Source organism: Hemitrygon akajei, chromosome 4 (genome assembly GCF_048418815.1).
Source record: "Hemitrygon akajei chromosome 4, sHemAka1.3, whole genome shotgun sequence".
Lineage (NCBI taxonomy): Eukaryota > Metazoa > Chordata > Chondrichthyes > Myliobatiformes > Dasyatidae > Hemitrygon > Hemitrygon akajei.
The window spans coordinates 199,801,427-199,828,986 of record NC_133127.1 but is presented as its reverse complement, the minus strand read 5'-3'; the positions used below and the strand labels follow the sequence as shown (position 1 = coordinate 199,828,986).

Sequence of the window (27,560 nt, the reverse complement as noted above, 5' to 3'; positions counted from 1 at the left end):
ACAAGGCAGGCTCAGGACCAGGATCCCACCTCACAGACGCCACCCAAAGGCCACAGCCCATGGGAGTCTCCCGACCCAATGAAGGTGGCCAACGAGAGTGTCCCCCACTGAGGGTGGCGGTCAGCGGGAATGACCGAACCGGACGAGATCAACCAATGGGAGTGTCCCAGCTCTGAGGGCATAGCCAATCAGTGTCCTAAACTGAGTGCAATGGCCAATTGGACTGCCCCAGCCCGAGGCATGGCCAACCTGAGTGTCCCAATCCAACAGGAACAGCCAACCGGAGAATCCAACCCCAGAGATGAGCCAATGGGAAATTTAGCTCCCAAAGCAATCCTCCCTGGGGAGCAGCCAGTTGGAGTGTTCCAACCCAGGGGACCAACCGATGCAAGGATGCCACCCCAAAGGGGATCCATAAACCGCAGATCCGGGCACGACGTTCCATCTTGCCTCACTGACGCTGCGCCTGTGACACCAGGCACTTTGGCCCATCCTGCTGTGCAAGCCCATTGTGAAATGGAGGTGACTGCATTTGCAACAAATGAGCACAAGTCTCAGCAGGTCGGTCAGCGTCCATGGAGAGGATTCAGGTTGCTGTTTCAATCAGTGCGGCCCCTCCCACAGTGTGGTGTGGGAGTACTGTGGGGGGGGGGGTGACTGGGGTTATATTTCTGACCTGGTACCCAGTGTAGCCCTGGGTGCTCCCCCTCCCAGCCAGCCATCCCCTTCGCTCACCTTGAACTCGGGCTCCTTCTTGGACAGCTGTTTGAGCTCTCTGCTGAGTTTAAAGGCACTCAGCATGGCGTCCTCATTGGCGATGGCCAGGTAGGGCCGGCTGGCCAGACCCTTGTAGGTGTTCATGCGAGACAGCGAGAACTTGAGCATGTCGTACTGCCGCGCGTTGAGGCACTCGGGGCAGGCGCACGAGATCTTGTGGGGAGTGGGGATGACGTGACCCTTCTTCATCAGGAGGTCCACGATCTCGAAGAGGTTCTTCTGGCAGGCGAGGGTGAGAGGGGTGACCCCCGGTGCGAAGCGGGAGCTGTCGATGGAGTGGTCGAAGAGGGCCAGCGAGAAGGACATGATGTCCACCTTGTTGTGGCTCACCCCCTTCTGCTGGTCCAGGCGCTCCAGCAGCAACTTCACCACGTTAATCAGGTTCATGTCCACCGCCACCAGCAGGGCCTCGTGGATCTGACGGAAGTCGAACTTGACGCAGCGGAGCAGGGCCACGATGATCTCCTCGTTGCTCATGCGGATGGCCAGGTTGAGGGCCTCCCTCCAGGACCGGTCCTCGGCGTCGTCCAGCTGCCTGAGGATCCCATCGCTCGTCTGCAGCAGCTTGTAGATCTTGGCCAGGTTCCCATCGTAGATGGCTCCGATCAGGCTGGGCGGGAACTTCATTTTCTTGCCCGCTATCTCCCGCCAGTTGTCCTCCTGTCAAAACAGAAGTACGAGGTTGTGGTGAACTACATATACCTGTCTGGACACGCCCCCTCCCCCCGAGGCACCACTCTATCCGCTCCCTGTTATGTCCGTCCACCAATGCCACCCTGTGGTGAACTACATATACCTGTCTGGACACCCCCCCCTCCCGAGGCACCACTCTATCCGCTCCCTGTTATGTCCGTCCACCAATGCCACCCTGTGGTGAACTACATATACCTGTCTGGACACCCCCCCCTCCCGAGGCACCACTCTATCCGCTCCCTGTTATGTCCGTCCACCAATGCCACCCTGTGGTGAACTACATATACCTGTCTGGACACCCCCCCCCCCCACCCCCCTCCCGAGGCACTCCACTCCATCCGCTCCCTGTTATGTCCGTCCACCAATGCCACCCTGTGGTGAACTACATATACCTGTCTGGACACCCCCCCCTCCCGAGGCACCACTCCATCCGCTCCCTGTTATGTCCGTCCACCAATGCCACCCTGTGGTGAACTACATATACCTGTCTGGACACCCCCCCCTCCCGAGGCACCACTCTATCCGCTCCCTGTTATGTCCGTCCACCAATGCCACCCCTCACGAGCGCCTATTCTCTTTTCCCAGGAAGTCTGCACCTGGACCACCCTACCGGCGTGGCTGACGTCCCCAGGGCCAGTGCTGCTCCGGAAACATGTGAGGAGCAATAAATACTCCCCACTGGTCGAGAGGGTTCACCTTCTACATGCGAACCCCCAGTATGCCTACGTGGTCTTGCCTGATGGGCGGGAGGACACGGTCTCCGTCCGCGACCTGGCGCCCGCAGGAGCAGCAGACCCCTACCCCGAACACTCCCCGGTAACTACGAACCCACTACCCGAGGTGACACCGCGCACACCGAGCCGATATCTCGCCTCACGTCTCAGAGAGTTATTGATGGTGCATCAGAGGTGATGCATTTTAACGAATCATAGTCACATCACACACACTCTCATCCATCAGAAGCGGTCGGGGAGATAAATCAGTGCATTTTTGTTCAGTATACTGAGACACAGTGAGAAACTTTGCCTGCATCACGCGGACTGATTTATTACACAGTGCACTGAGATAGAACAAGGGAAAACGACAACAAAGGGTCGGTAGACCAGATCGTAACAACGTAGACTCTAAAGTCAAGTGTTATCATAACAGGGAACTACTGATAACAGCAGGACTGAAGCTGTCCTTGAGCCTGGGGGTACGTGATTTCAGGCTTTTGTATCTTCTGTCCGATGGGAGGGGGGAGACGAGAGAATGTCCGGGGTGGGTGGGGGCTTTGATAATGCTGCACCTTTACTGAGACAGTGATGAGTGCAGACAGAGTCCAGGGAGGGGAGGCTGGTTTCTGTGATGAGCTGAGCTGTGTCCACACCTCTGCAGTTTCCTGCGGTGACGGGCGGACATGTTGTTGAACCGAGCAATGTTCAAGAACAGCTTTTACCCCTTAATCATCGGGGGACAGTGTCACTACCCGCAACGTTGAACTCTTCCCTCAATCTATCAGCTCACTTTCAAGGGCTCCTCATCTCATGGTCTCGATACTTATTGCTTATTTATTTATTATTATTATTTTGGGGGTTTTCTCTTCTTGTACTGAGCCAGTTTGTTGTCTTTTGGTCTTTGGTTGTGTCTCGTTGGATGTGGTCTTTCATTGATTCTATTGTGCTTTTTGTATTTGCTGTGAATGCCCACAAGAAAATGAATCTCAGGGTTGTAAATGGTGACACTTATGTCCTTTGATAATAAATTTACTTTGAACTTTGACGCATCTCCACCAGAGACTTGGTGTATTTACCATGACCGTTAATAGACTTCAGATTTTAAGGATATTCACAGTAGAGGGTTTAGTCAGGAAGGTGGGACTAATGTAGAACAATGGAGCAGGAACGAGGGACTGAATGGCCTCTTCTAGCTCCCAATTCTTATGTTTGGAAAGAAGGAAATGGCATCAGTTTGTGAAGCAGAGTGAAGTTTAGTAAACAGTTGATGTTTCAGGCTAAGACCTTACTGCATCCTGAGTGTGTCGACTGCCCACTCTTTTCCATTGATCTGCTGAGATCCTCCATTTACCCTTTCAGAAAGCAATTGATCAGGTGGTTATGAAGGCATATAGCATGCTTGCCTTTATTAGTCGAGGCAGTGAGTTCGAATGTCTAGAGGTTATGTTGCACTTTATAAAACTCTAGTTAGGCTGCATCTGGAGTATTGTATTGCGTACAGTTCCAGTCACCCATTATAGGAAGGATGCGAAGGCTTTGGAGAGGATGCAGAAGAGATTTACCAGAGGAGGCTGAGGAGAGATCTGATAGAAGTTTATGAGGGGCATAGATGGAGTAGACAGACATTAGCATTCTCCTGGGTTGAGATGTCAAATACCAGAGGGCATACATTTAAGGTGAGAGGTGTGCTCACCCAGATACAATATAGTGCAGTTGTACAAGACCCTGGTGCACACAGACACACCCAGATACAATATACTGCAGTTGTACAAGACCCTGGTGCACACAGATACACCCAGATACATTGTACTGCAGTTGTACAAGACCCTGGTCCACACAGACACACCCAGATACATTATAGTGCAGTTGTACAAGACCCTGGTGCACACAGACACACCCAGATACATTGTACTGCAGTTGTACAAGACCCTGGTGCACACAGACACACCCAGATATAATATAGTGCAGTTGTACAAGACCCTGGTGCACACAGACACACCCAGATACAATATACTGCAGTTGTACAAGACCCTGGTCCACACAGACACACCCAGATACATTATAGTGCAGTTGTACAAGACACTGGTGCACACAGACACACCCAGATACATTGTATTGCAGTTGTACAAGACCCTGGTGCACACAGACACACCCAGATACAATATAGTGCAGTTGTACAAGACACTGGTGCACACAGACACACCCAGATATAATATAGTGCAGTTGTACAAGACACTGGTGCACACAGACACACCCAGATACATTGTACTGCAGTTGTACAAGACCCTGGTGCACACAGACACACCCAGATACATTATACTGCAGTTGTACAAGACCCTGGTGAACAAAGACACACCCAGATATAATATAGTGCAGTTGTACAAGACACTGGTGCACACAGACACACCCAGATACATTGTACTGCAGTTGTACAAGACCCTGGTGCACACAGACACACCCAGATACATTATACTGCAGTTGTACAAGACACTGGTGCACACAGACACACCCAGATACAATATAGTGCAGTTGTACAAGACCCTGGTGCACACAGACACACCCAGATATAATATAGTGCAGTTGTACAAGACACTGGTGCACACAGACACACCCAGATACATTGTACTGCAGTTGTACAAGACCCTGGTGCACACAGACACACCCAGATACATTATACTGCAGTTGTACAAGACACTGGTGCACACAGACACACCCAGATACAATATAGTGCAGTTGTACAAGACACTGGTGCACACAGACACACCCAGATACATTGTACTGCAGTTGTACAAGACCCTGGTGCACACAGACACACCCAGATACATTATACTGCAGTTGTACAAGACCCTGGTGAACACAGACACACCCAGATACATTGTACTGCAGTTGTACAAGACCCTGGTGCACACAGACACACACAGATACAATATACTGCAGTTGTACAAGACCCTGGTCCACACAGACACACCCAGATACATTATAGTGCAGTTGTACAAGACCCTGGTGCACACAGACACACCCAGATATAATATAGTGCAGTTGTACAAGACCCTGGTGAACACAGACACACCCAGATATAATATAGTGCAGTTGTACAAGACACTGGTGCACACAGACACACCCAGATACATTGTACTGCAGTTGTACAAGACCCTGGTGCACACAGACACACCCAGATACATTATACTGCAGTTGTACAAGACACTGGTGCACACAGACACACACAGATACAATATAGTGCAGTTGTACAAGACCCTGGTGCACACAGACACACCCAGATACATTGTACTGCAGTTGTACAAGACCCTGGTGCACACAGACACACACAGATACAACATACTGCAGTTGTACAAGACCCTGGTCCACACAGACACACCCAGATACATTATAGTGCAGTTGTACAAGACCCTGGTGCACACAGACACACCCAGATACAATATAGTGCAGTTGTACAAGACCCTGGTGCACACAGACACACCCAGATATAATATAGTGCAGTTGTACAAGACCCTGGTGCACACAGACACACCCAGATACATTGTACTGCAGTTGTACAAGACCCTGGTGCACACAGACACACCCAGATACATTGTACTGCAGTTGTACAAGACCCTGGTGCACACAGACACACCCAGATACATTGTACTGCAGTTGTACAAGACCCTGGTGCACACAGACACACCCAGATACATTATACTGCAGTTGTACAAGACCCTGGTGAACACAGACACACCCAGATATAATATAGTGCAGTTGTACAAGACACTGGTGCACACAGACACACCCAGATACATTGTACTGCAGTTGTACAAGACACTGGTGCACACAGACACACCCAGATACAATATAGTGCAGTTGTACAAGACCCTGGTGCACACAGACACACCCAGATATAATATAGTGCAGTTGTACAAGACACTGGTGCACACAGACACACCCAGATACAATATAGTGCAGTTGTACAAGACCCTGGTGCACACAGACACACCCAGATATAATATAGTGCAGTTGTACAAGACACTGGTGCACACAGACACACCCAGATACATTGTACTGCAGTTGTACAAGACCCTGGTGCACACAGACACACCCAGATACATTATACTGCAGTTGTACAAGACACTGGTGCACACAGACACACCCAGATACAATATAGTGCAGTTGTACAAGACACTGGTGCACACAGACACACCCAGATACATTGTACTGCAGTTGTACAAGACCCTGGTGCACACAGACACACCCAGATACATTATACTGCAGTTGTACAAGACCCTGGTGAACACAGACACACCCAGATACATTGTACTGCAGTTGTACAAGACCCTGGTGCACACAGACACACACAGATACAATATACTGCAGTTGTACAAGACCCTGGTCCACACAGACACACCCAGATACATTATAGTGCAGTTGTACAAGACCCTGGTGCACACAGACACACCCAGATACAATATAGTGCAGTTGTACAAGACCCTGGTGCACACAGACACACCCAGATATAATATAGTGCAGTTGTACAAGACCCTGGTGCACACAGACACACCCAGATACATTATACTGCAGTTGTACAAGACCCTGGTGCACACAGACACACCCAGATACATTGTACTGCAGTTGTACAAGACCCTGGTGCACACAGACACACACGGATACATTGTACTGCAGTTGTACACGACCCTGGTGCACACAGACACACCCAGATACATTATACTGCAGTTGTACAAGACCCTGGTGCACACAGACACACCCAGATATAATATAGTGCAGTTGTACAAGACCCTGGTGCACACAGACACACCCAGATACATTATACTGCAGTTGTACAAGACCCTGGTGCACACAGACACACACAGATACATTGTACTGCAGTTGTACACGACCCTGGTGCACACAGACACACCCAGATACATTATACTGCAGTTGTACAAGACCCTGGTGCACACAGACACACCCAGATATAATATAGTGCAGTTGTACAAGACCCTGGTACACACAGACACACCCAGATACATTATAGTGCAGTTGTACAAGACCCTGGTGCACACAGACACATACAGATACATTGTACTGCAGTTGTACAAGACCCTGGTGCACACAGAGAGACACACAAGTGCACATGGATGCATTCAAATGGCCACACTCATATCTTAAGACATTAGTGAGGCCACGTTGGAATACCAGCTTTGATTGTCCTGCTATGGGACAAATATCATTAAACTGGAAATAGTGCAGAGGAGATTTACACGCTTGTGACGTTACCGGGACATAGAGACTGAGTAGTAGAGAGAGATTGAGCAGTTTGTGATATTATTCCAGAGTGTAGGAGACTGAGGGTGACCTAAAAGAGGTGGATAAAATCAGAAGTGTTTGAGGTATTTACACACACACACACACGCACGCACACACGCACGCACGCACGCACGCACGCACGCACGCACGCACGCAACCAGAAATGTGGCTGAAGTGTTAGCAGGGGAGAACTTTGGGACCAGGGACCATAATTCCATTAGTCTTTGAAAAGTTGTATGGAATGATGGAAGTGATTCATGAAGTACAAACCCGAACTGGGGCAAGGCTTCAGAGAGGAACTTGCAGAGGTTGCTTTGGGAGAAACTGTTTGGAGATAAAGGTAGATAGGTCTGCCAGTGGGAGGCTGGGTCAGATGGGGAGAGATCAGGGCCAGCATGTTCCCATTCGAGTAAAGGTCAGCTTTCTCAAGCTCCTTGTCAGACCTGTGCAGGAACACTCCTGTTGCATTTACACAGCAGGTTCTTGGGGTTCTGATGTTTCTGTCATTCATGCTTTGGGCTTTTTTCTGTTCCGTGGATGTCCGTGAAGAGTAAGAATTTCAGGTTGTACACTGTATACATTCTCTGATAGTGAATGGACCCATTGAACCGTTGATGACACAAGATGGAAAGGTGTTTGGCATGTTTGCCTTCTTTAGTCCTGAATGTCTTATGGTCTAGTGAGGACACCAGGTACAAGAGTCACAAGGTCGTGTTACAGCTGTACAAGACGTTGGTAAAACTGGACGAGGAGCATTGTGTGTAGTCTAGTCATCTACAAACGTTCGTACACTACTCTGCAAAAACCCTCCGGACATATATAAAGCTAGAGTACTGTAGTGCTGCCACAAATAACAGATTTCATGACATATGTGAGTGATGATAAACCTGATTCTGATGTGGTCGCTAGAATGGGAAGGGGGCAGGGTTAGGGAAATCATGGTTGAGAAAAGGGCAAGGGAGTGGGAAGCAGCAGAGAGCCATTCTGTAATGATCGATAAAGCAATTGTTTGGAATCAAACGGCCTTTCCTGGTGTCTCAGGACTGGGTGTGTCTGCACCCGTGCCACCCCCCACCCCTGGTACTCCTCCTCTGACACCTGTCCCTCACCCCTCCCACGGCACTCCGCTCTTGTCATTCACAACATCTTTTGCTCCCACCAGATTTACAAACTTGCTCTCTGCTCCACGTTGACAAATACAGTTCTGTGCAAAAGTCCTAGGCATCCTAGCGATATATATGTGTGCTGAAGACTTTGTGCAGTTCTTCAGTTCCTAGACAGGAGTCGTTAAGAGGATAGAGCACTTTGACCCACGATGTTTTCTCTGGAGCAGGGGAGGCTGAGGGGAGATCTGATAGAGTTTAGAAAATTATGAGAAGCACAGATAGAGTAGACAGACAGTATCTTTTCCCCAGGGTTGAAATTCTAATGCATTTAAAGAGAGAGGGGGTAATTTCAAAGAAGATGTGAGGGGCAAGTTTTTTTAAAACTGAGTGATGAGTGCCTGGAACGAGTTGCCTGGGGTGACTAGAAGACCATAGGATATACGAGCAGAAGTAGGCCATTCGGCCCATTGAGTCTGCCCCACCTTTCAATCATGGGCTAATCCAATTCTTCCAGTCATCCCCACTCCCCTGCCTTCTCCCCATACCCTTTGATACCCTGGCTAATCAAGAACCTATCTATCTCTGCCTTAAATGCACCCAATGACTTGGCCCCAACAGCTGATTGTGACAACAAATTCCACAGATTTACCATCCTCTGACTGAAGTAATTTCTCTGCATGTCAGTTCTAAAAGGACGTCCTTCAATCCTGAAGTCGTGCCCTCTTGTCCTAGACTCCTCTACCATGTGTGGTGGCAGAGGCAGATACATTATGGACTTTAAGGAGATGTTTAGATCAGCACATTAATGTGAGGAAAATGGAAGGATATGGACATTTTGTAGGCAGAAAGAATTAGTTTAGTTGACCATCTGATTACTAATTACAGTCCTGATGAAGGGTCTCAGCACAAAATGTTGATTGTTGGAATTCAGAAGGATGAGGGGGGATGTCATTGAAATTTTTCAAATGTTGAAAAGCCTAGACAGAGTAGATGTGGAAGAGAGGTTTCCCATGGTGGGGGAGTCTAGGACAAAAGGGCACAGTCTCAGGATAGAGGGGCGCCCTTTCAAAACAGAGATGCGGAGAAATTTCTTTAGCCATAGGATGGTGTATTTGTGGAATGTGTTACCACATGCAGCTGTGGAGGCCGGGTCATTGGGTGTATTTAAAGTAGAGCTTGATAGGTTCTTGATTAGACACGGGATCAAAGGTTATGGGGAGTGGGGCTGAGGAGAGGAAAAAAAGGATCAGCCATGATTGAATGGTGAAGCAGACTCGATGGGCCAAATGGCATAATTCTGCTCCTATGTCTTCTGGTCTAAATATACCCGATGACATAACCTCCACAGCCGCCTGGGGCAATGAATTCCACATAGTCACCATTCTCTGGCTAAAGAAACTCCTCCTTATTGCCATTCTAAATGGATGTCCCTCTGTTCTGAAGCTACATCCTCTGCCTGACCTGCTGAGTTCCTCCAGCTTTTTGCTTGTGTGCTCTGGATTTCCAGCATCTGGAGAATCTAGAATCATACCACACTGAAACAGGCCCTTCAGCCCACAATGTTGTGCCAACCCTAAAACCCTGCCTCCCACATAACCCCCCACCTTAAATTCCTCCATATACCTGTCTAGTAATCTCCTAAACTTCACTAGTGTATCTGCCTCCACCACTGACTCAGGCAGTGCATTCCACGCACCAACCACTCTCTGAGTGAAAAGCCTTCCTCTAATATCCCCCTTGAACTTCCCTCCCCTTACCTTAAAGCTCTTGTACTGAGCAGTGGTGCCCTGGGGAAGAGGCGCTGGCTGTCCACTCTGTCTATTCCTCTTAATATCTTGTACACCTCTATCATGTCTCCTCTCATCCTCCTTCTCTCCAAAGAGTAAAGCCCTAGCTCCCTTAATCTCTGATCATAATGCATACTTTCTAAACCAGGCAGCATCCTGGTAAATCTCCTCTGTACCCTTTCCAATGCTTCCACATCCTTCCTATAGTGAGGCGACCAGAACTGGACACAGTACTCCAAGTGTGGCCTATCTAGAGTTTTATAGAGCTGCATCATTACATCGCAACTCTTAAACTCTATCCCTCGACTTATGAAAGCTAACACCCCATAAGCTTTCTTAACTACCCTAACTACCTGTGAGGCAATTTTCAGGGATCTGTGGACATGTACCCCCAGATCCCTCTGCTCCTCCACACTACCAAGTATCCTGCCATTTACTTTGTACTCTGCCTTGGAGTTTGTCCTTCCAAAGTGTACCACCTCACACTTCTCCGGGTTGAACTCCATCTGCCACTTCTCAGCCCACTTCTACATCCTATCAATGTCTCTCTGCAATCTTCGACAATCCTCTACACTATCTACAACACCACCAACCTTTGTGTTGTCTGCAAACTTGCCAACCCACCCTTCTACCCCCACATCCAGGTCGTTAATAAAAATCACAAGTAGAGGTCCCAGAACAGATCCTTGTGGGACACCACTAGTCACAACCATCCAATCTGAATGTACTTCCTCCACCACGACCCTCTGCCTTCTGCAGGCAAGCCAATTCTAAATCCACCTGGCCAAACTTCCCTGGATCCCATGCCTTCTGACTTTCTGAATAAGCGTACTGTGTGGAACCTTGTCAAATGCCTTACTAAAATCCATGTAGATCACATCCACTGCATTACCCTCATCTATATGCCTGGTCACCTCCTCAAAGAACCCTATCAGGCTTGTTAGACATGATCTGCCCTTCACAAAGCCATGCTGACTATCCCTGATCAGACCATGATTCTCTAAATGCCCATAGATCCTATCTCTAAGAATCTTTTCCAACAGCTTTCCCACCACAGACGTAAGGCTTACTGGTCTATAATTACCTGGACTATCCCTACTACTTTTTTTGAACAAGGGGACAACATTCTCCTCCCTCCAATCCTCCGGTACCATTCCCGTGGACAATGAGGACATAAAGATCCTAGCCAGAGGCTCAGCAATTTCTTCCCTCACCTCGTGGAGCAGCCTGGGGAATATTCCGTCAGGCCTCAGGGACTTATCCGTCCTAATGTATTTTAACAACTCCAACACCTCCTCTCCCTTAATATCAACATGCACCAGAACATCAACCTCACTCATATTGTCCTCACTGTCATCAAGTTCCCTCTCAGTGGTGAATACCGAAGGGAAGTATTCATTGAGGACCTCGCTCACTTCCACAGCCTCCAGGCACATCTTCCCACTTTTATCTCTAATCGGTCCTACCTTCACTCCTGTCATCCTTTTGTTCTTCACATAATTGAAGAATGCCTTGGGGTTTTCCTTTACCCTACTCACCAAGGCCTTCTCATGCCCCCTTCTTGCTCTTCTCAGCCCCTTCTTAAGCCCCTTTCTTGCTACCCTATATTCCTCAATAGACCCATCTGATCCTTGCTTTCTAAATCTCATGTATGCTGCCTTCTTCCACCTGACTAGATTTTCCACTTCACTTGTCACCCAAGGCTCCTTCACCTCACCATTCCTTATCTTTCTCACCGGGACAAATTTATCCCTAACATCCTGCAAGATATCCCTAAACATCGACCACATGTCCATAGTACATTTCCCTGCAAAAACATCATCCCAATTCACACCCGCAAGTTCTAGCCTTATAGCCTCATAATTTGCCCTTCCACAATTAAAAATTTTCCTATCCTCTCTGATTCTATCCTTTTCCATGATAATGCTAAAGGTCAGGGAGCGGTGATCACTGTCCCCCAGATGCTCACCCACTGACAGATCTGTGACCTGACCCGGTTCGTTACCTAATACTAGATCTAGTATGGCATTCCCCCTAGTTGGCCTGTCAACATACTGTGACAGGGATCCATCCTGGACACACTTAACAAACTCTGCCCCATCTAAACCCTTGGAACTAAACAAGTGTCAATCAATATTAGGGAAGTTAAAGTCACCCATGATAACAATCCTGTTATTTTTGCACCTTTCCAAAATCTGCCTCCCAATCTGCTACCAGGGGGCCTATAGAATACCCCCAGTAGAGTAACTGTTCCCTTCCTGTTCCTGACTTCTACCCATACTGACTCAAAAGAGGATCCTGCTACATTACCCACCCTTTCTGTAGCTGTAATAGTATCCCTGACCAGTAATGCCACCCCTCCTCCCCCTTTCCCCCCCTCTCTATCCCTTTTAAAACACTGAAATCCAGGAATATTGAGAATCCATTCCTGCCCTGGTGCCAGCCAAGTCTCTGTAATGGCCACTACATCATAATTCCATGTAAGTACCCAAGCTCTCAGTTCATCACCTTTGTTCCTGATGCTTCTTGCATTGAAGTACACACACTTTAGCCCTTCTACCTTACTCCCTTTACACCCTTTACTCTGCTTCTCTTTCCTCAAAGCCTCTCTATATGTTAGATCTCCATGCACTTCTTTCACTGCTCTATCGCTCCGGGTCCCATCCTGGAGAACTATTAATCTGCCTAGTCCCATCAACTGCACGCAGACCGTAACACTGCATGCCTTTCTGGTCCATCTACCTATCCAAAATTTCTCTTGTGTTGATATTGAACCACATCCACTGGCAGCTCACTCCACACTCTTACCACCCTCTGAATGAACTTTCCCCTCATATTCCCCTTAAACAATTTATCTTTCACCCTTAACCCATGCCCTCTGGTTCTAGTCTCACCCAACCTCAGTGGAAAAAGCCTATTTGCATTTACCCTGTCTATACCCCTCATAATGTTCTATATCTCTATCAAATCTCCCCTCATTCTTCTACACTCTAAAGAATCAAGTCCTAACCTATTCAACTTTTCCCCATAATTAAGATCCTCAGATCCAAGCAACATCCTTGTAAATTTTCTCTGCACTCTTTCAAACTTATTTACATCTTTCCTGAATGTAGGTGACCAGAACTGCACACAATACTCGAAGTTAGGCCTCATCAACCAAGCTCTTGTGTTTGGAAAGGCAGGGACTGAGTCAGTGTGGCTTTGTGTGAGGGAAGAATGTCTCAAATCTGAATGAGTTTTTTAGAAAGGTGAACAAGAGGATTGGTGAGGACAGGGCAGTAGACATGATAGGTTAGATCCTGTGGGATTCGGGATGAGATAACCAACCAGATTTTAATGCATCGCACACAAAATACTGGAGGAACTCAGCAGCTCGGGCAGGGTCCATAGAGAGGAATGAACAGCCGATGTTTCAAGCCAAGACCCTTCATTAGGACTGGGAAGGAAGAGGATAGAAACCAGAATAAAAACATGGGGGGGGGAGAATAAGGTGACAGGTGATAGGTAAGATCAGATGAGGGGAAGGTGGGTGGGGAAGGGGAGGGATGAAGCAAGAAGCTGGGAGGTGATAGGTGGGAGAGATAAAGGGCTGAAGAAGAAGGAATCTGATAGGACAGGAGAGTGGACCATGGAAGAAAGAGAAGGAGGAGGGATAGGCAGGTGTGGAGAAGAGAAAGGGTAAGAAGGGAGCCAAAACGGGGAATGGAAAAAGAGAGAAAGGAAGAGAGGAGAAATTACCAGAAGTTGGAGAAATCAATGTTCATGCAGTCAGGTTGGAGGCTACCCACATGGGATATGAGGTGTTGCTCCTCCAGTCTGAGAGAGGCTTCATTGTGGCAAAAGAGCCCATGGACAACATGTCAGAATGAGAATAGGAAGCTGAAATGGGTGGCCACTGTGAGCTCCTGCCAACTGAGGCAGATGGAGCAAAGGACCCCGAGTCCCTCCAATGCAGAGAAGCCACACAGGAACACCCCAACGGTCTGCCTCCCGTAGGACTCTTTGGGGCCCTGAATGGTGGTGAGGGAGGAGGAGTAGCACTTGTTTTGCTTGCAGAGATAAGTGCCAGGAGTGATTCTAAGTTGGTTTGGTGGAAGGAGTAAAAGAAACATAGAAAGCCTACAGCACAATACAGGCCCTTCGGCCCACAAAGCCGTGCTGAGCATGTCCCGACCTTAGAAATTACCCATAGCCCTCTATTTTTCTAAGCTCCTATCCAGGAGTCTCTTAAAAGACCCCATTGTATCCCCCTCCACCACAGTCGCCTGCAGCCCATTCCACGCACTCACCACTCTCTGCGTAAAAAATTAACCCTTGACATCTCCTCTGTACCTACTTCCAAGCACCTTAAAACTGTGCCCTCTCACGCTTGCTATTTCAGCCCTGGGAAAAAACCATCTGACTATCCACACAATCAATGCCTCTCATCATCTTGTACACCTCTATCAGGTCACCTCCATCACTCCAAGGAGAAAAGGCCAAGTTCACTCAACCTACTCTCATAAGGCATGTTCCCCAATCCAGGCAACATCTTTGTAAATCTCCTCTGCACCCTTTCTATGGCTTCCACATCCTTCCTGTAATGAGGTGACCAGAACTGAGCACAGTACTCCAAGTGGGGTCTGACAACATAGCTACAACATTACCTCTCGGCTCTTAAATTCAATTCTATAATTGATGAAGGTCAATACACCGTACAACTTCTTAACCACAGAGTCAACCTGCACAGCAGCTTTGAGTGTCCTATGGACTCGGACCCCAAGATCCCTCTGATCCTCCACACTGTCAAGAGTCTTACCATTAATACTGTGTCATCATATTTGACCTTCCAAAATGAACCATTTCACACTTATCTGGGTGGAACTCCATCTGCCACTTCTCAGCCCAGTTTTGCATCATATCAATGTCCCGCTGTAACCTCTGACAGCCCTCCACACTATCCACAACATCCCCAACCTTTGTGTCAGCAGCAAATTTACTAACCCATCCGACCACTTCCTCATCCAGGTCATTTATAAAAATCACAAAGAGTCTGGGGGTCCCAGAATAGATCCCTGAGGTACACCACTGGTCACCGAACTCCATGCAGAATATGACCCGTCTACAACCACCCTTTGTCTTCTGTGGGCAAGCCAGTTCTGGGTCCACAAAGCAATGTCCCCTTGGATCCCATGCCTCCTTACTTTCTTAATAAGCCTTGTATGGGGTACCTTATCAAATGCCTTGCTGAAATCCATATACACTACATCTACTGCTCTACCTTCATCAATGTGTTTCATCACATCCTCAAAAAATTCAATCAGGCTCGTAAGGCAGGACCTGCCCTCGACAAAGCCATGCTGACTATTCCTAATCATATTATACCTCTCCAAATGTTCATAAATCCTGCCTCTCAGGATCTTCTCCATCAACTTACCAACCAGAGGTAAGACTCACTGGTCTATAATTTCCTGGGCTATCTCTACTCCCTTTCTCGAATAAGGGAAAAACATCCACAACCCTCCAATCCTCAGGATCCTCTCCCGTCCCCATTGATGATGCAAAGATCATCGCCAAAGGCTCAACAATCTCCTGCCTCGCCTCCCACAGTAGCCTGGGGTACATCTCATCCGGTCCTGGAGACTTATCCAACCTGATGCTTTCCAAAAGCTCCAGCACATCCTCTTCCTTAATATCTACATGCTCAAGATTTTCAGTCTGCTGCAAGTCATCACTACAGTCACCAAGATTCTTTTCCATAGTGAATACTGAAGCAAAGTATTCATTAAGTACCTCTGCCGTCCCCTCCGGTTCCATACACATTTTCCCACTGTCACACTTGATTGGTCCTATTCTGTCACGTCTTATCCTCTTGCTTTTCACGTACTTGTAGAATGCCTTGGGGTTTTCCTTAATCCTGTCCGCCAAGGCCTTCTCATGGCCCCTTCTGGCTCTCCTAATTTCATTCTTAAGCTCCTTCCTGCTAGCCTTATAATTTTCTGGATCTCTATCATTACCTAGTTTTTTGAACTTTTGTGAGCTCTTCTTTTCTTCTTGACTAGATTTACGACAGCCTTTGTACACCACGGTTCCTGTACCCGACCATCCTTTCCGTCTCATTGGAACATACCTGTGCTGAACTCTCCAGCATGTAATTCTCCACAACATCTGCCATCTTCAATGGGATCCCACCACCAAGCACATCCTTCCCCCACCCCCCAACTTTCTGCAGGGATCACTCCCTATGAGACTCCCTTGTCCATTCATCCCTCCTGACACTTACCCTTGCAAGCAGAACAAGGGCTACACCTGCCCCTACACCTCATCCCTCACTACCATTCAGGGCCCAAAATGGTTCTTCCAGGTGAGGTGACACTTCACCTGTGAGTCTGTTGGGGTTCTGTGCTCCCGGTGTGGCCTCCGGGATATCAGTGAGTCGTGACGTAGACTGGGAGACCCCTTCACCGAACACCTACGCTCTGTCTGCCAGAAGGAGCAGGATCTCCCAATGGCCACCCATTTTAATTTCACTTCCCATTCCGATATGTCTATCCATGGCCTCCTCTACAGTCGGGATGAAGCCACACTCAGGTACGAGAAACAACACCTTTTATTCCGTCTGGGTAGCTTCCAACCTGATGGCATGAACGTAAATTTCTCAAATTTCCGGTAATGCCCCCACCCCCTTCACCATTTCCCATCCCCCTTTCCCTCTCTCACCTTATCTCCTTGCCCACCCATCACCTCCCTCTGGAGCTCCTCCCCCTTCCCTTTCTTCCATGACCTCCGTCCTCTCCTATCAGATTCCCCCTTCTCCAGCCCTGTATCTCTTTCACTAATCAACTTCCCTGCTCTTTACTTCACCCCTCCCTCCCAGTTTCACCTCTCACCTGGTGTTTTTGCCTTGAATCCCCCCACCTTTAAAATCTGCTCAGCTTTTTCTCTCCGGTCCTGCCAAAGGGTCTCAGCCCAAAACGTCAACTGTTCTCTTTTCCATAAATGCTGCCTGGCCTGCTGAGTTCCTCCAGCGTTTTGTGTGTGTCGCTGACAATTATTTTATTCTCCTTTACACTTGTGGACCGGAAATTACATTAAACAACCTTGAAATGGCAACAGAGACCAGTGTTTCGTTAGCACTGGGGAAGGGCCTGGGCATGGGGAGAGGGGCAAGAGGGGTGTGGTACTGGGGTGAGGGCAGGGACAGTCCGGGGAAGGTGTAACACAATATTGGATGAGTGATAGAGAGTAGGGGTGGGTGGGGTAAATAGGAGGAGATGGGTGAATGATTGAGGATAGGGGTGGGTGGGGTAAATAGGAGGAGATGGGTGATAGAGGGTAGGGGTGGGGTGGGGTAAATAGGCGGTGATGGATGAGTGATAGAGGGTAGGGGTGGGGTGGGGTAAACAGGAGGAGATGGGTGAGTGATAGAGGGTAGGGGTGGGGTGGGGTAAACAGGAGGAGATAGGTGAGTGATAGAGGGTAGGGATGGGGTGGGGTAAACAGGAGGAGATGGGTGAGTGATAGTAGGGGTGGGGTGGGGTGGGGTAAACGGGGAGATGGGTGAGTGATAGAGGGTAGGGGTGGGTGGGGTAAACAGGAGGAGATGGGTGAGTGATAGTAGGGGTGGGGTGGGTGGGGTAAACAGGAGGAGATGGGTGAGTGATAGAGGGTAGGGGTGGGTGGGGTAAATTGGAGATGGGTGAGTGATAGAGGGTAGGGATGGGGTGGGGTAAACAGGAGGAGATGGGTGAGTGATAGAGGGTAGGGGTGGGGTGGGGTAAACAGGAGGAGATGGGTGAGTGAGAGAGGGTAGGGGTGGGTGGGGTAAACAGGAGGAGATGGGTGAGTGATAGAGGGTAGGGGTGGGTGGGGTAAATAGGAGATGGGTGAGTGATAGAGGGTAGGAGTGGGTGGGGTAAATAGGAGATGGGTGAGTGATAGAGGGTAGGGGTGGGGTGGGGTAAACAGGAGGAGATGGGTGAGTGATAGAGGGTAGGGATGGGTGGGGTAAACAGGAGGAGATGGGTGAGTGATAGAGGGTAGGGGTGGGGTGGGGTAAATAGGCGGTGATGGATGAGTGATAGAGAGTAGGGGTGGGGTGGGGTAAACAGAAGGAGATGGGTGAGTGAGAGAGGGTAGGGGTGGGTGGGGTAAACAGGAGGAGATGGGTGAGTGATAGAGGGTAGGGGTGGGTGGGGTAAATAGGAGATGGGTGAGTGATAGAGGGTAGGAGTGGGTGGGGTAAATAGGAGATGGGTGAGTGATAGAGGGTAGGAGTGGGTGGGGTAAATAGGAGATGGGTGAGTGATAGAGGGTAGGGGTGGGGTGGGGTAAACAGGAGGAGATGGGCGAGTGATAGTAGGAGTGGGGTAGGGTGGGGTAAATAGGCGGTGATGGATGAGACCAACAGCTAGGACGGGAAAGGCTGGTGAATCCACAGTGTGGAACTCGGCCTGTCTGTATCTGGACTTCTCTCGGAAGATCCTCCCCTGACCCACGTTGCCTGTCCCATCCCAAGGTGGTGACTGGATCCTTTACCACCCCACCCATTTCCTCAGACTCCAGTGTGGTTCAGGAAGGGTGTGGGGGGGGGGGGGGTTCCTGTGCCTTTATTTACCCTTATTCCCACGGCTCTGTGCTAGCCGCACCCATGGAGCTGTCTCTGGGGGTGAATGGGAGCAATTAACAGCCTCCAGCTTGAGCCGCAGCTACGGGCTCCCCGACCCGAGATGGGCCGATCTCCACCGACACCACCAGAAGGGAGAGAGGGCGGGGAGAACAGAGTAATGGAGGCATGGAGGAGAGGGGAGAGGAGGGGTGGATGGAGGCAGGTGGGACTTTGAGGAGGGATGAAGGAATGGGGGTGAAAGGAGAGGGATCAAGGGGAGAGTTGATGACGAAGGGAGGGGGAGGAGATGAGGGTGGGGGAATGGGAGGTTGGGAAGCTTTTTTTTAGGACAGGGCCAGGCTGTGGGAGGGTGTGATCTCCCCCCTACCCCGAATCACGAGGTCAGGAATGTAGGGTGGGCAGCTGGATTGGGGGGGGGCGTAAATTCGACGCCATTTACAGCGGGAGAGCAAAGCTGTCGCTGACAAGGTGGGTCAGTTTGAGTTCCCCTCCCTCCTCCTCCTCCTCCACTGATGGGTTTACTGGAGTTACCCTCCACCCCACTGAAGCCGTTAGAGGGGCGTGTGAGGGCGCAGAGCTGGTGAGGGTGACCGCAAACTCTCTCTGGGTAACAGAACCTCTCCCGGACAGGGAAGGGAGAGCGGTGGGGGTCATCGGCAGAATTCTGCCCCTGTCCCAGCCATTGTTACCCCCCCCCATTCTACTTGATGACACCCCTCCTGCTCTCTCCCCACCCACCGTCTCTCCCAGTCTCCTTCTCCCACCCACCCTTCCCTCCCTGATTCTTGGAAACCCTTCCCAGATCTTGGCTGGGGGGGTTTCCAGCAGCCAAGTGGCGTGGGGCGGTGAAGACCCTCCTCCCCCTCGCCCCTCTCTCACCGTCAGATGCTCCATGGTTAACACTCGTCCTTGGCACCCCTCGGGTGTCCTGGTCTCCGACCTGTGTCAAACCCGTCACGGGAACGCGTTGTGAAAGTGGCGCCGCCCCAGAGTGGTCGATCACAGCCTCTGCAGGTCACCCATGGTGGCCGCTCCGAGCCCGAACTCCCCTCAACCTCCACGGAAGAAGCGGACCAGGTGCTAGTGACGGCGGGTGGTGAACTGTGCCGAGCCGGCGGCGGCTGGGACCACGGGGGAAATGACACGTTACCTGTCCAGGGACTCTCTGTCAAATGATGCTCGGGGCTGTAATTATCAACTTCCCCCAGGGAGCAACAATCTGGTTACACGGCGTTCCAGGGTGGATTCACTAATTAGAAACAGGCCGCTCATTAAAATCCGTCAGAAAGTTACACTAACAAACAGAGGTGTTTGTCTGTGGCTGTTCCCAGAATCAGACCGATTCTCCCTGACATTGGACATGAAATTAGTGTTCTAAACACGTTACTCAGTCACCAAATACTTCCCAGGCCCCCCATCTCATTCTCTCTCCTTCTTTTTCCTTCCCTCTCCCCATCCCTCTTTCCCTCCCTCCATTCCTTCCTTCCTTCTCTTTCCTATGGAGCCCCTGAGAAGGAGCAGGTATCATGAAAGTGGCACTCTGTCAAGTTCATTGTCAATCTGGCCAATGCCTTTCAGTGCCAGCATCCCCACCACCCCCGCCACACACTCTCTCTCTCTCTCTCTCTCTCTCTCTCTCTCTCACACACTCACACACTCTCTCACATACACACACACTCTCTCTCTCTCTCTCTCTCTCTCTCTCACACACTCACACAACACACTCTCACACACTCTCTCACATACACACACTCACACACTCTCTCACATACACACACTCTCACTCTCACACTCACACTCACACACTCACTCTCACACTCTCTCACATACACACACACTCAACTCTCACATACATATTCTCACATATACATACACACTCACACACACTCACTCACTCGCACACACTCTCATGCTCACACACACACACTCACTTACACACACTCTCATGCTCACACACACTCACTCACACACACACTCACTCGCACACACTCTCACGCTCACACACACACTCACTCACACTCTTACATACACACTCACGCTGTCACACATACATACATACACACACACACACGTGTCATTGGGGTCTAGAAGTGGGCTTATATTGACTATTGATTATATTTATCAATGGGCTACATCACAGCCTGGTATGGAAACACAAATGCATTGAACAGAAACTCCTACAAAAAGTAGTGGACGTTATCTAGTCCACGCGTAAATCCTCTGCACCATCAAGGACATCTACATGCAGTGTTGTCACAGGAGAGCAGTATCCATCACCAGGGGCCCCACCACCCAGCACATGCTCTCGTCTCCCTGCTGCCATCAGGAAGAATGGGCCTCAGGTCCCACACCACCAGGTTCAGGAACAGTTATTACCCCTCAACCATCAGGTCCCACACCACCAGGTTCAGGAACAGTTATTACCCCTCAACCATCAGGTCCAACACCACCAGGTTCAGGAACAGTTATTACCCCTCAACCATCAGGTCCCACACCACCAGGCTCAGGAACAGTTATTACCCTCAACCATCAGATTCCACACCACCAGGTTCAGGAACAGTTATTACCCCTCAACCATCAGATCCCACACCACCAGGTTCAGGAACAGTTATCACCCCTCAACCATCAGGCTCTTAGCCAGTGGGGATAACTTCACTCAACTTTATTCAAACCAACACTGAAATGTTCCCACATGTTCTCTGTATTTATTGATGCTTTATTTATTATTATTATTATTTCTTTCTTTTTTATGTCCATAGTTTGCTGTCTTGAATGCCCAAGTTTTCCATTGATTCTGTTCTAGTTATTATTCTATAGATTTATTGAGTATGCCCACAAGAGAATGAACCCCAGGGTTGTATATGGTTACATATATACACACACACACACACACACACACACACACACACACACACACACACACACACACACACACACACACACACACATATATATATACTTTGACAATAAATTTACTTGGAACTTTTGAACGGGTGATTTTTTCCTTCCTTTTCTTGGCTACAACATGCAGGTGGCAGAGCTGGGGGAAGGAGGTATAAAGGGAGTTGGAGAGGCTGTGAAAGGGCTCTCATTGTTGAGCAGAAAGCAGGGATCTGAGCGGGCAGGGCTGGGGAAGTCATTACTTTTTCTTACAAATAAGCAACTGCTGGAACTCAGCAGGTCAGGCAGCATCTGCTGAGGAAACCGGAGTCAAGTGTACGCGATCCAGTGAAAAGCTTGTCGTGTACATATCCATATAGATCCGATGACTATTCTGCATTCGTTTATTGCTTTACCTTGTCCTTCGTCAGTGAGCAGTGTTACAGTTCCAGAGAAGCTGCAATGCAGGCAAATCACAAACTGCAAGATAGATTGTGAGGTCAAGAGTCCATCTTATCATACTAAGGGACCATTCAACATCGGGGTAGAATCTGTCCTTGTGCTTGCTAGGACATACAGTTCTTTCAGGCTTGCCGGATGGGAGAGGGGAGACGAGAGAACGTCCGGGTGGGTGGGGGCTTTGATTTTGCTGACGGTTCTACTCAGGCAGTGATGAATGCAGACAGAGTCCATGGAGGGGACGCTGGTTTCCGTGATGAACTGAGCTGTGTCCACAAAATGGACAGTTGATGTTTAGGGGACTGTTCTGTCTTACTATCGCCTCATCTCTCTTCTGTCCTTCTCCGCACAATCTCCCCCCCCACAGTGGGGTGGTTCCTGTCACACCTCGGCGAGCCAGGCTGGATGGCTGAGCTCTCTTTGCTACAACTGGGTGACGTGTCAACTGCGCTGAGATCTGCCAGATCCTTGCGTACTCCAGGGAGAGTGCCTTCCCTATGAGATCAAAACATACAAACATGTTTTTTTTCAGTCGTATTATTTTCAGTTGCTGTATTGTGGCAGGCAAGGTATTGAATAACAAGGCATGACGTTCTGCCAACCCGTGAAGACACAAACTGGCCCTGTCGGTCTCTCTCACCATTGTCGTCGCGCGACCCTCTGAGGATTTACAGTTTAGATGGTGTATTGCCAAAGTCAAAGTCGAGTTTACTGTCATCTGCACAAGTGCATGTGTGCACAGCTGCAATGAAAAACTCCCTCGCAGCTGCACCACCGTCACAGAGTATTAGACAAAGAGCAGTCACAGGAAAGAACACATAAACACAAACAACACACACAAAATGCTGAAGAAACTCAGCAGGTCAGGCAGCATCTGTGGAGAAGAATAAACAGTCAACATTTCAGGCAGACACACTTCATCAGGACTGGAAAGGAAGGGGGAGGAAGCCAATAAGAAGGTTGGAGAGGGGAAAGAGGACAAACCAGAAGGTGATGGGTGAAGCCAGGTGGGTGGGTGGTGGAGGGGGGGGGGGCGGAATGAAGTAAGAAGCTGGGAGGTGATTGGTGGAAAAGATAAAGGGTTGGAGAAGAAGAAATCTGATAGGACAGCAGAGTGGAGAAATCGATGTTCATGTAGTCAGGTTAGAGGCTACCCAGATGAAATATGAGGTTTTGCTCGTCCAGCCTGAGGTTGGCCTCGTCAAGGTGGTAGAGGAGGCCATGTACAGACATGTCGGGCTGGAAATGGAAAAGTTGAATTGAAATGGATAGCCACTGAAAAATTCTGCTTTTTGTGTCAGAGCCAAGGAGCTCAACTAAGTGGTTTCCCAATCGACGCTGGGTCTCTCTGATCTAGAGGAGGCGACGTAGAGCACCAGATACAGTAGATGACCCCAACAGACTTGCTGGTAAAGTGTTGCCGAATCTGGAAGAACTGTTAAATGTAATTTGTCCACAATTTTTACAAGAAAGAACACAATTCTTCCTTGTAAAGATTGTGTATAATTGGTAATTAACAGCCTTTCCAGGTGAGGAACAAAGACCATTATCGTCTAACATGGACAGAACTGAAATTAGTGATTAAGGTTGTGTCAGTTGCTTCAAGAACGGAACGGCTGAACGGCTGGACCTGGTGGTATGGGACTTATCTACCTGCTGCCCAGTGGTAACAGCCTGGCCCAGGTGGGGATCTTTGATTTCCAGAGGCAGCAACTTCTGTAGATGATGGGGAGGGACGTGTCCGTGATGTATCGGGTCAAGTCCTGTGGATATTCCCGATGGGGAGGGATGTGTCCGGATGGACTGAATCCTGTGGATATTCCCGATGGGGAGGGATGTGTCCGTGATGTATTGGACTGAATCCTGTGGATATTCCCGATGGGGAGGGATGTGTCCGTGATGTATCGGACTGAATCCTGTGGATATTCCCGATGGGGAGGGATGTGTCCATGATGTATTGGACTGAGTCCTATGGATATTCCCGATGGGGAGGGATGTGTCCGTGATGTATCGGACTGAATCCTGTGGATATTCCCGATGGGGAGGGATGTGTCCGGATGGACTGAATCCTGTGGATATTCCCGATGGGGAGGGATGTGTCCGTGATGTATTGGACTGAATCCTGTGGATATTCCCGATGGGGAGGGATGTGTCCGTGATGTATCGGACTGAATCCTGTGGATATTCCCGATGGGGAGGGATGTGTCCATGATGTATTGGACTGAGTCCTATGGATATTCCCGATGGGGAGGGATGTGTCCGTGATGTATCGGACTGAATCCTGTGGATATTCCCGATGGGGAGGGATGTGTCCGTGATGTATCGGACTGAATCCTGTGGATATTCCCGATGGGGAGGGATGTGTCCATGATGTATTGGACTGAGTCCTATGGATATTCCCGATGGGGAGGGATGTGTCCGTGATGTATCGGACTGAATCCTGTGGATATTCCTGATGGGGAGGGATGCGTCCGTGATGTATCGGACTGACTCCTGTGGATATTCCCGATGGGGAGGGATGCGTCCGTGATGTATCGGACTGACTCCTGTGGATATTCCCGATGGGGAGGGATGCGTCCGTGATGTATCGGACTGACTCCTGTGGATATTCCCGATGGGGAGGGATGCGTCCGTGATGTATCGGACTGACTCCTGTGGATATTCCTGATGGGGAGGGATGCGTCCGTGATGTATCGGACTGAATCCTGTGGATATTCCCGATGGGGAGGGATGCGTCCGTGATGTATCGGACTGAATCCTGTGGATATTCCCGATGGGGAGGGATGCGTCCGTGATGTATTGGACTGAATCCTGTGGATATTCCCGATGGGGAGGGATGTGTCCGTGACATATCGGACTGACTCCTGTGGATATTCCCGATGGGGAGGGATGCGTCCGTGATGTATCGGACTGAATCCTGTGGATATTTCTGATGGGGAGGGATGTGTCCGTGATGTATTGGACTGAATCCTGTGGATATTCCCGATGGGTAGGGATGTGTCCGTGATGTATTGGGTCAAGTCCTGTGGATATTCCCGCCAGGGAGGGATGTGTCCGTGATGTATTGGACTGAATCCTGTGGATATTCCCGATGGGGAGGGATGTGTCCGTGATGTATCGGACTGAATCCTGTGGATATTCCCGATGGGGAGGGATGTGTCCGTGATGTATCGGACTGAGTCCTTTACTCTCTGCAGCTTCTTACGTCCTTTACATTCGAAATGCCATACCAGACTGTGAAGCAACCAGTCAGGGTACTTTCAACTGTACATCTGTAGAGGTTTGTCAACCATGATGTAGCTGACCGTATAACACTCTGCGGGGTAGCCGGCGTGGGGGCATCCTTATCACGTGCCCCAGCCACTGCAGCTGACGCTGGGTGATCACGGCCTCAATACCTCTGCATTTGGTCTTTACAAGTATTTCAGTGTGAGGCACCCACTCACGCCAGGTAATTCCCAGGATGCACTGAGGGCAGCTTCTGTGGAAACGCTCCAAGGACTTGATGTGTCGGCTGTAGGTTACCCAAGCTCCACAGCCATAAAGGAGGGTGGTGACACAGACCGCTTAGTATACAGTGACCTTTGTGGAGGGACGAAGGCTCCTGTTCTGAAAGACTCTACGCCGAAGTCTCCCAAAGGCAGCTGATGCCTGTTTAATGCAGCTCCTGCTGTGGCAGTGAGAGCGTACAGCAGGATGGGGCTGACCGTCAATACCACCAAGACAGAAGTGGTTTGCCAGTGGAGTACCAGTGTCCCACCCACCCTACCTGCCTTCACTGTTGGTGATGAAAAGCTGTCAGTACTGACATCTTTCAAATATCTGGGGAGCATTCTCTCTGAGGATAGCGGCATTGACAACGACATCCAGAGCCACATTAAACAGGAGTCTCACCCAATCTCAGTGGGAAAAACCTGCTTGCATTTACTCTATCTGTACCCCTCATGATTTTATATAACTCTTAAATATGTCCTCTTGTGGCTTCCCTGGAGCTAGGAGCAAGTGTTTACAATAAAGGATCATACACTGAAATTATTCCTCTCAGAATTCTGTATTTATTTACATGTTTTTATAAGACAAAAAAGAGGCCATTCAGCCCATTGTCTGTTCCATTCCCACTCCCATTCAGTCTTGATCCAGGTGTTCAATCGAAAATGTGGATCATGCCTCTGCCTCCACAGCCACTGCTCAACCTGCTGACTTCCTCTAGCAACTGGATTCTCTCCCCACGTTCCAACACATGCCATCGCATTCGCAAACTGACCTACCTGTAATCTGTTCTCTCCCACATTCCCAATCTTTGAAACACTCTTCCTCTAGCAACTGGATTCTCTCCCCACGTTCCAACACATGCCATCGCATTCGCAAACTGACCTACCTGTAATCTGTTCTCTCCCACATTCCCAATCTTTGAAACACTCTTCCTCAAAGGCAAGTGATTCAAGGGACTGTGGAACTTTTGAGTCGGGGAGGGGGGAGATTTCTGGTAAATGAGGACAGGGACATTACTGGAATCGGCAAGAATGTAGTAATGGTTAGTATCAGTTGTTATAAGGCACAGTAGCCTTCTCCGGTTCTTATGGGATTGGAATTGGAATTGGTATTCGGACTGGAATTGGGATTATGTTTGGAATTGAGGTTGGAAATGGAATTGGAATTGGGGTTGGAAATTGGAACTAGAATTAGGATTGGTATTGGGATTGAAATTGGAACAGACATTGGGACTGGATTTGGGAGTGGAATTGGGTTTGGAAATGGATTTGGAATTAGAATTGGAAATGGGTTTGAATGTGGGATTGGGTTTGGAATTGGGATTGGATTTGGGTTTGGAACTTGGTATTGGGATTAGGATGGAAATTGGAACCAGAACTGGGATTTGTATTGGAATTGGAACTGGAATTGGGATTAGGATTAGAATTGGAATTGGGATTGGAGTTGGAATTGGAATTGGAGTTGACTAGCTGGGGAAATGGGCTGAAAATGGCAGGTGGGATTTAAAGAAGACAGAATGCTTTAACAAGGCCTTTGACAAAGTCCTGCAAGGGAGGTTGGTCAAGAAGGTTCCATCATTTGGTATTCCTCGCCACCCAGGTCTGATCACATGTGAAACGGCAATAGTATTGCATGTGTTTACTTTTTGACTTTATTATTTCTTGATTTATTTGCGATATTACCTTTGTGTTATATGTACTGTGTTGTGCACCTTGGTCTGAAGGAACATTGTTTCGTTTGGCAGTAT

The 27,560-nt window shown here is 49.1% G+C and overlaps 1 protein-coding gene across 1 annotated transcript in view; it reads right to left on the bottom strand.

The window, feature by feature from the left end:
• trpc2b (transient receptor potential cation channel subfamily C member 2b) overlaps positions 1-19,980 on the bottom strand; it is a 102,633-nt gene extending 82,653 nt beyond the window's left edge. Inside the window, exons 1-2 of the mRNA XM_073044422.1 lie at positions 19,862-19,980; positions 736-1,437 (exon numbers count right to left, since the gene is read on the bottom strand). Coding sequence (XP_072900523.1) covers positions 736-1,437; positions 19,862-19,876 — 717 coding nt within the window. The 5' untranslated portion in view covers positions 19,877-19,980. The remainder of the gene's footprint in view (positions 1-735; positions 1,438-19,861) is intronic.
• Positions 19,981-27,560: the final 7,580 nt, after the last annotated feature.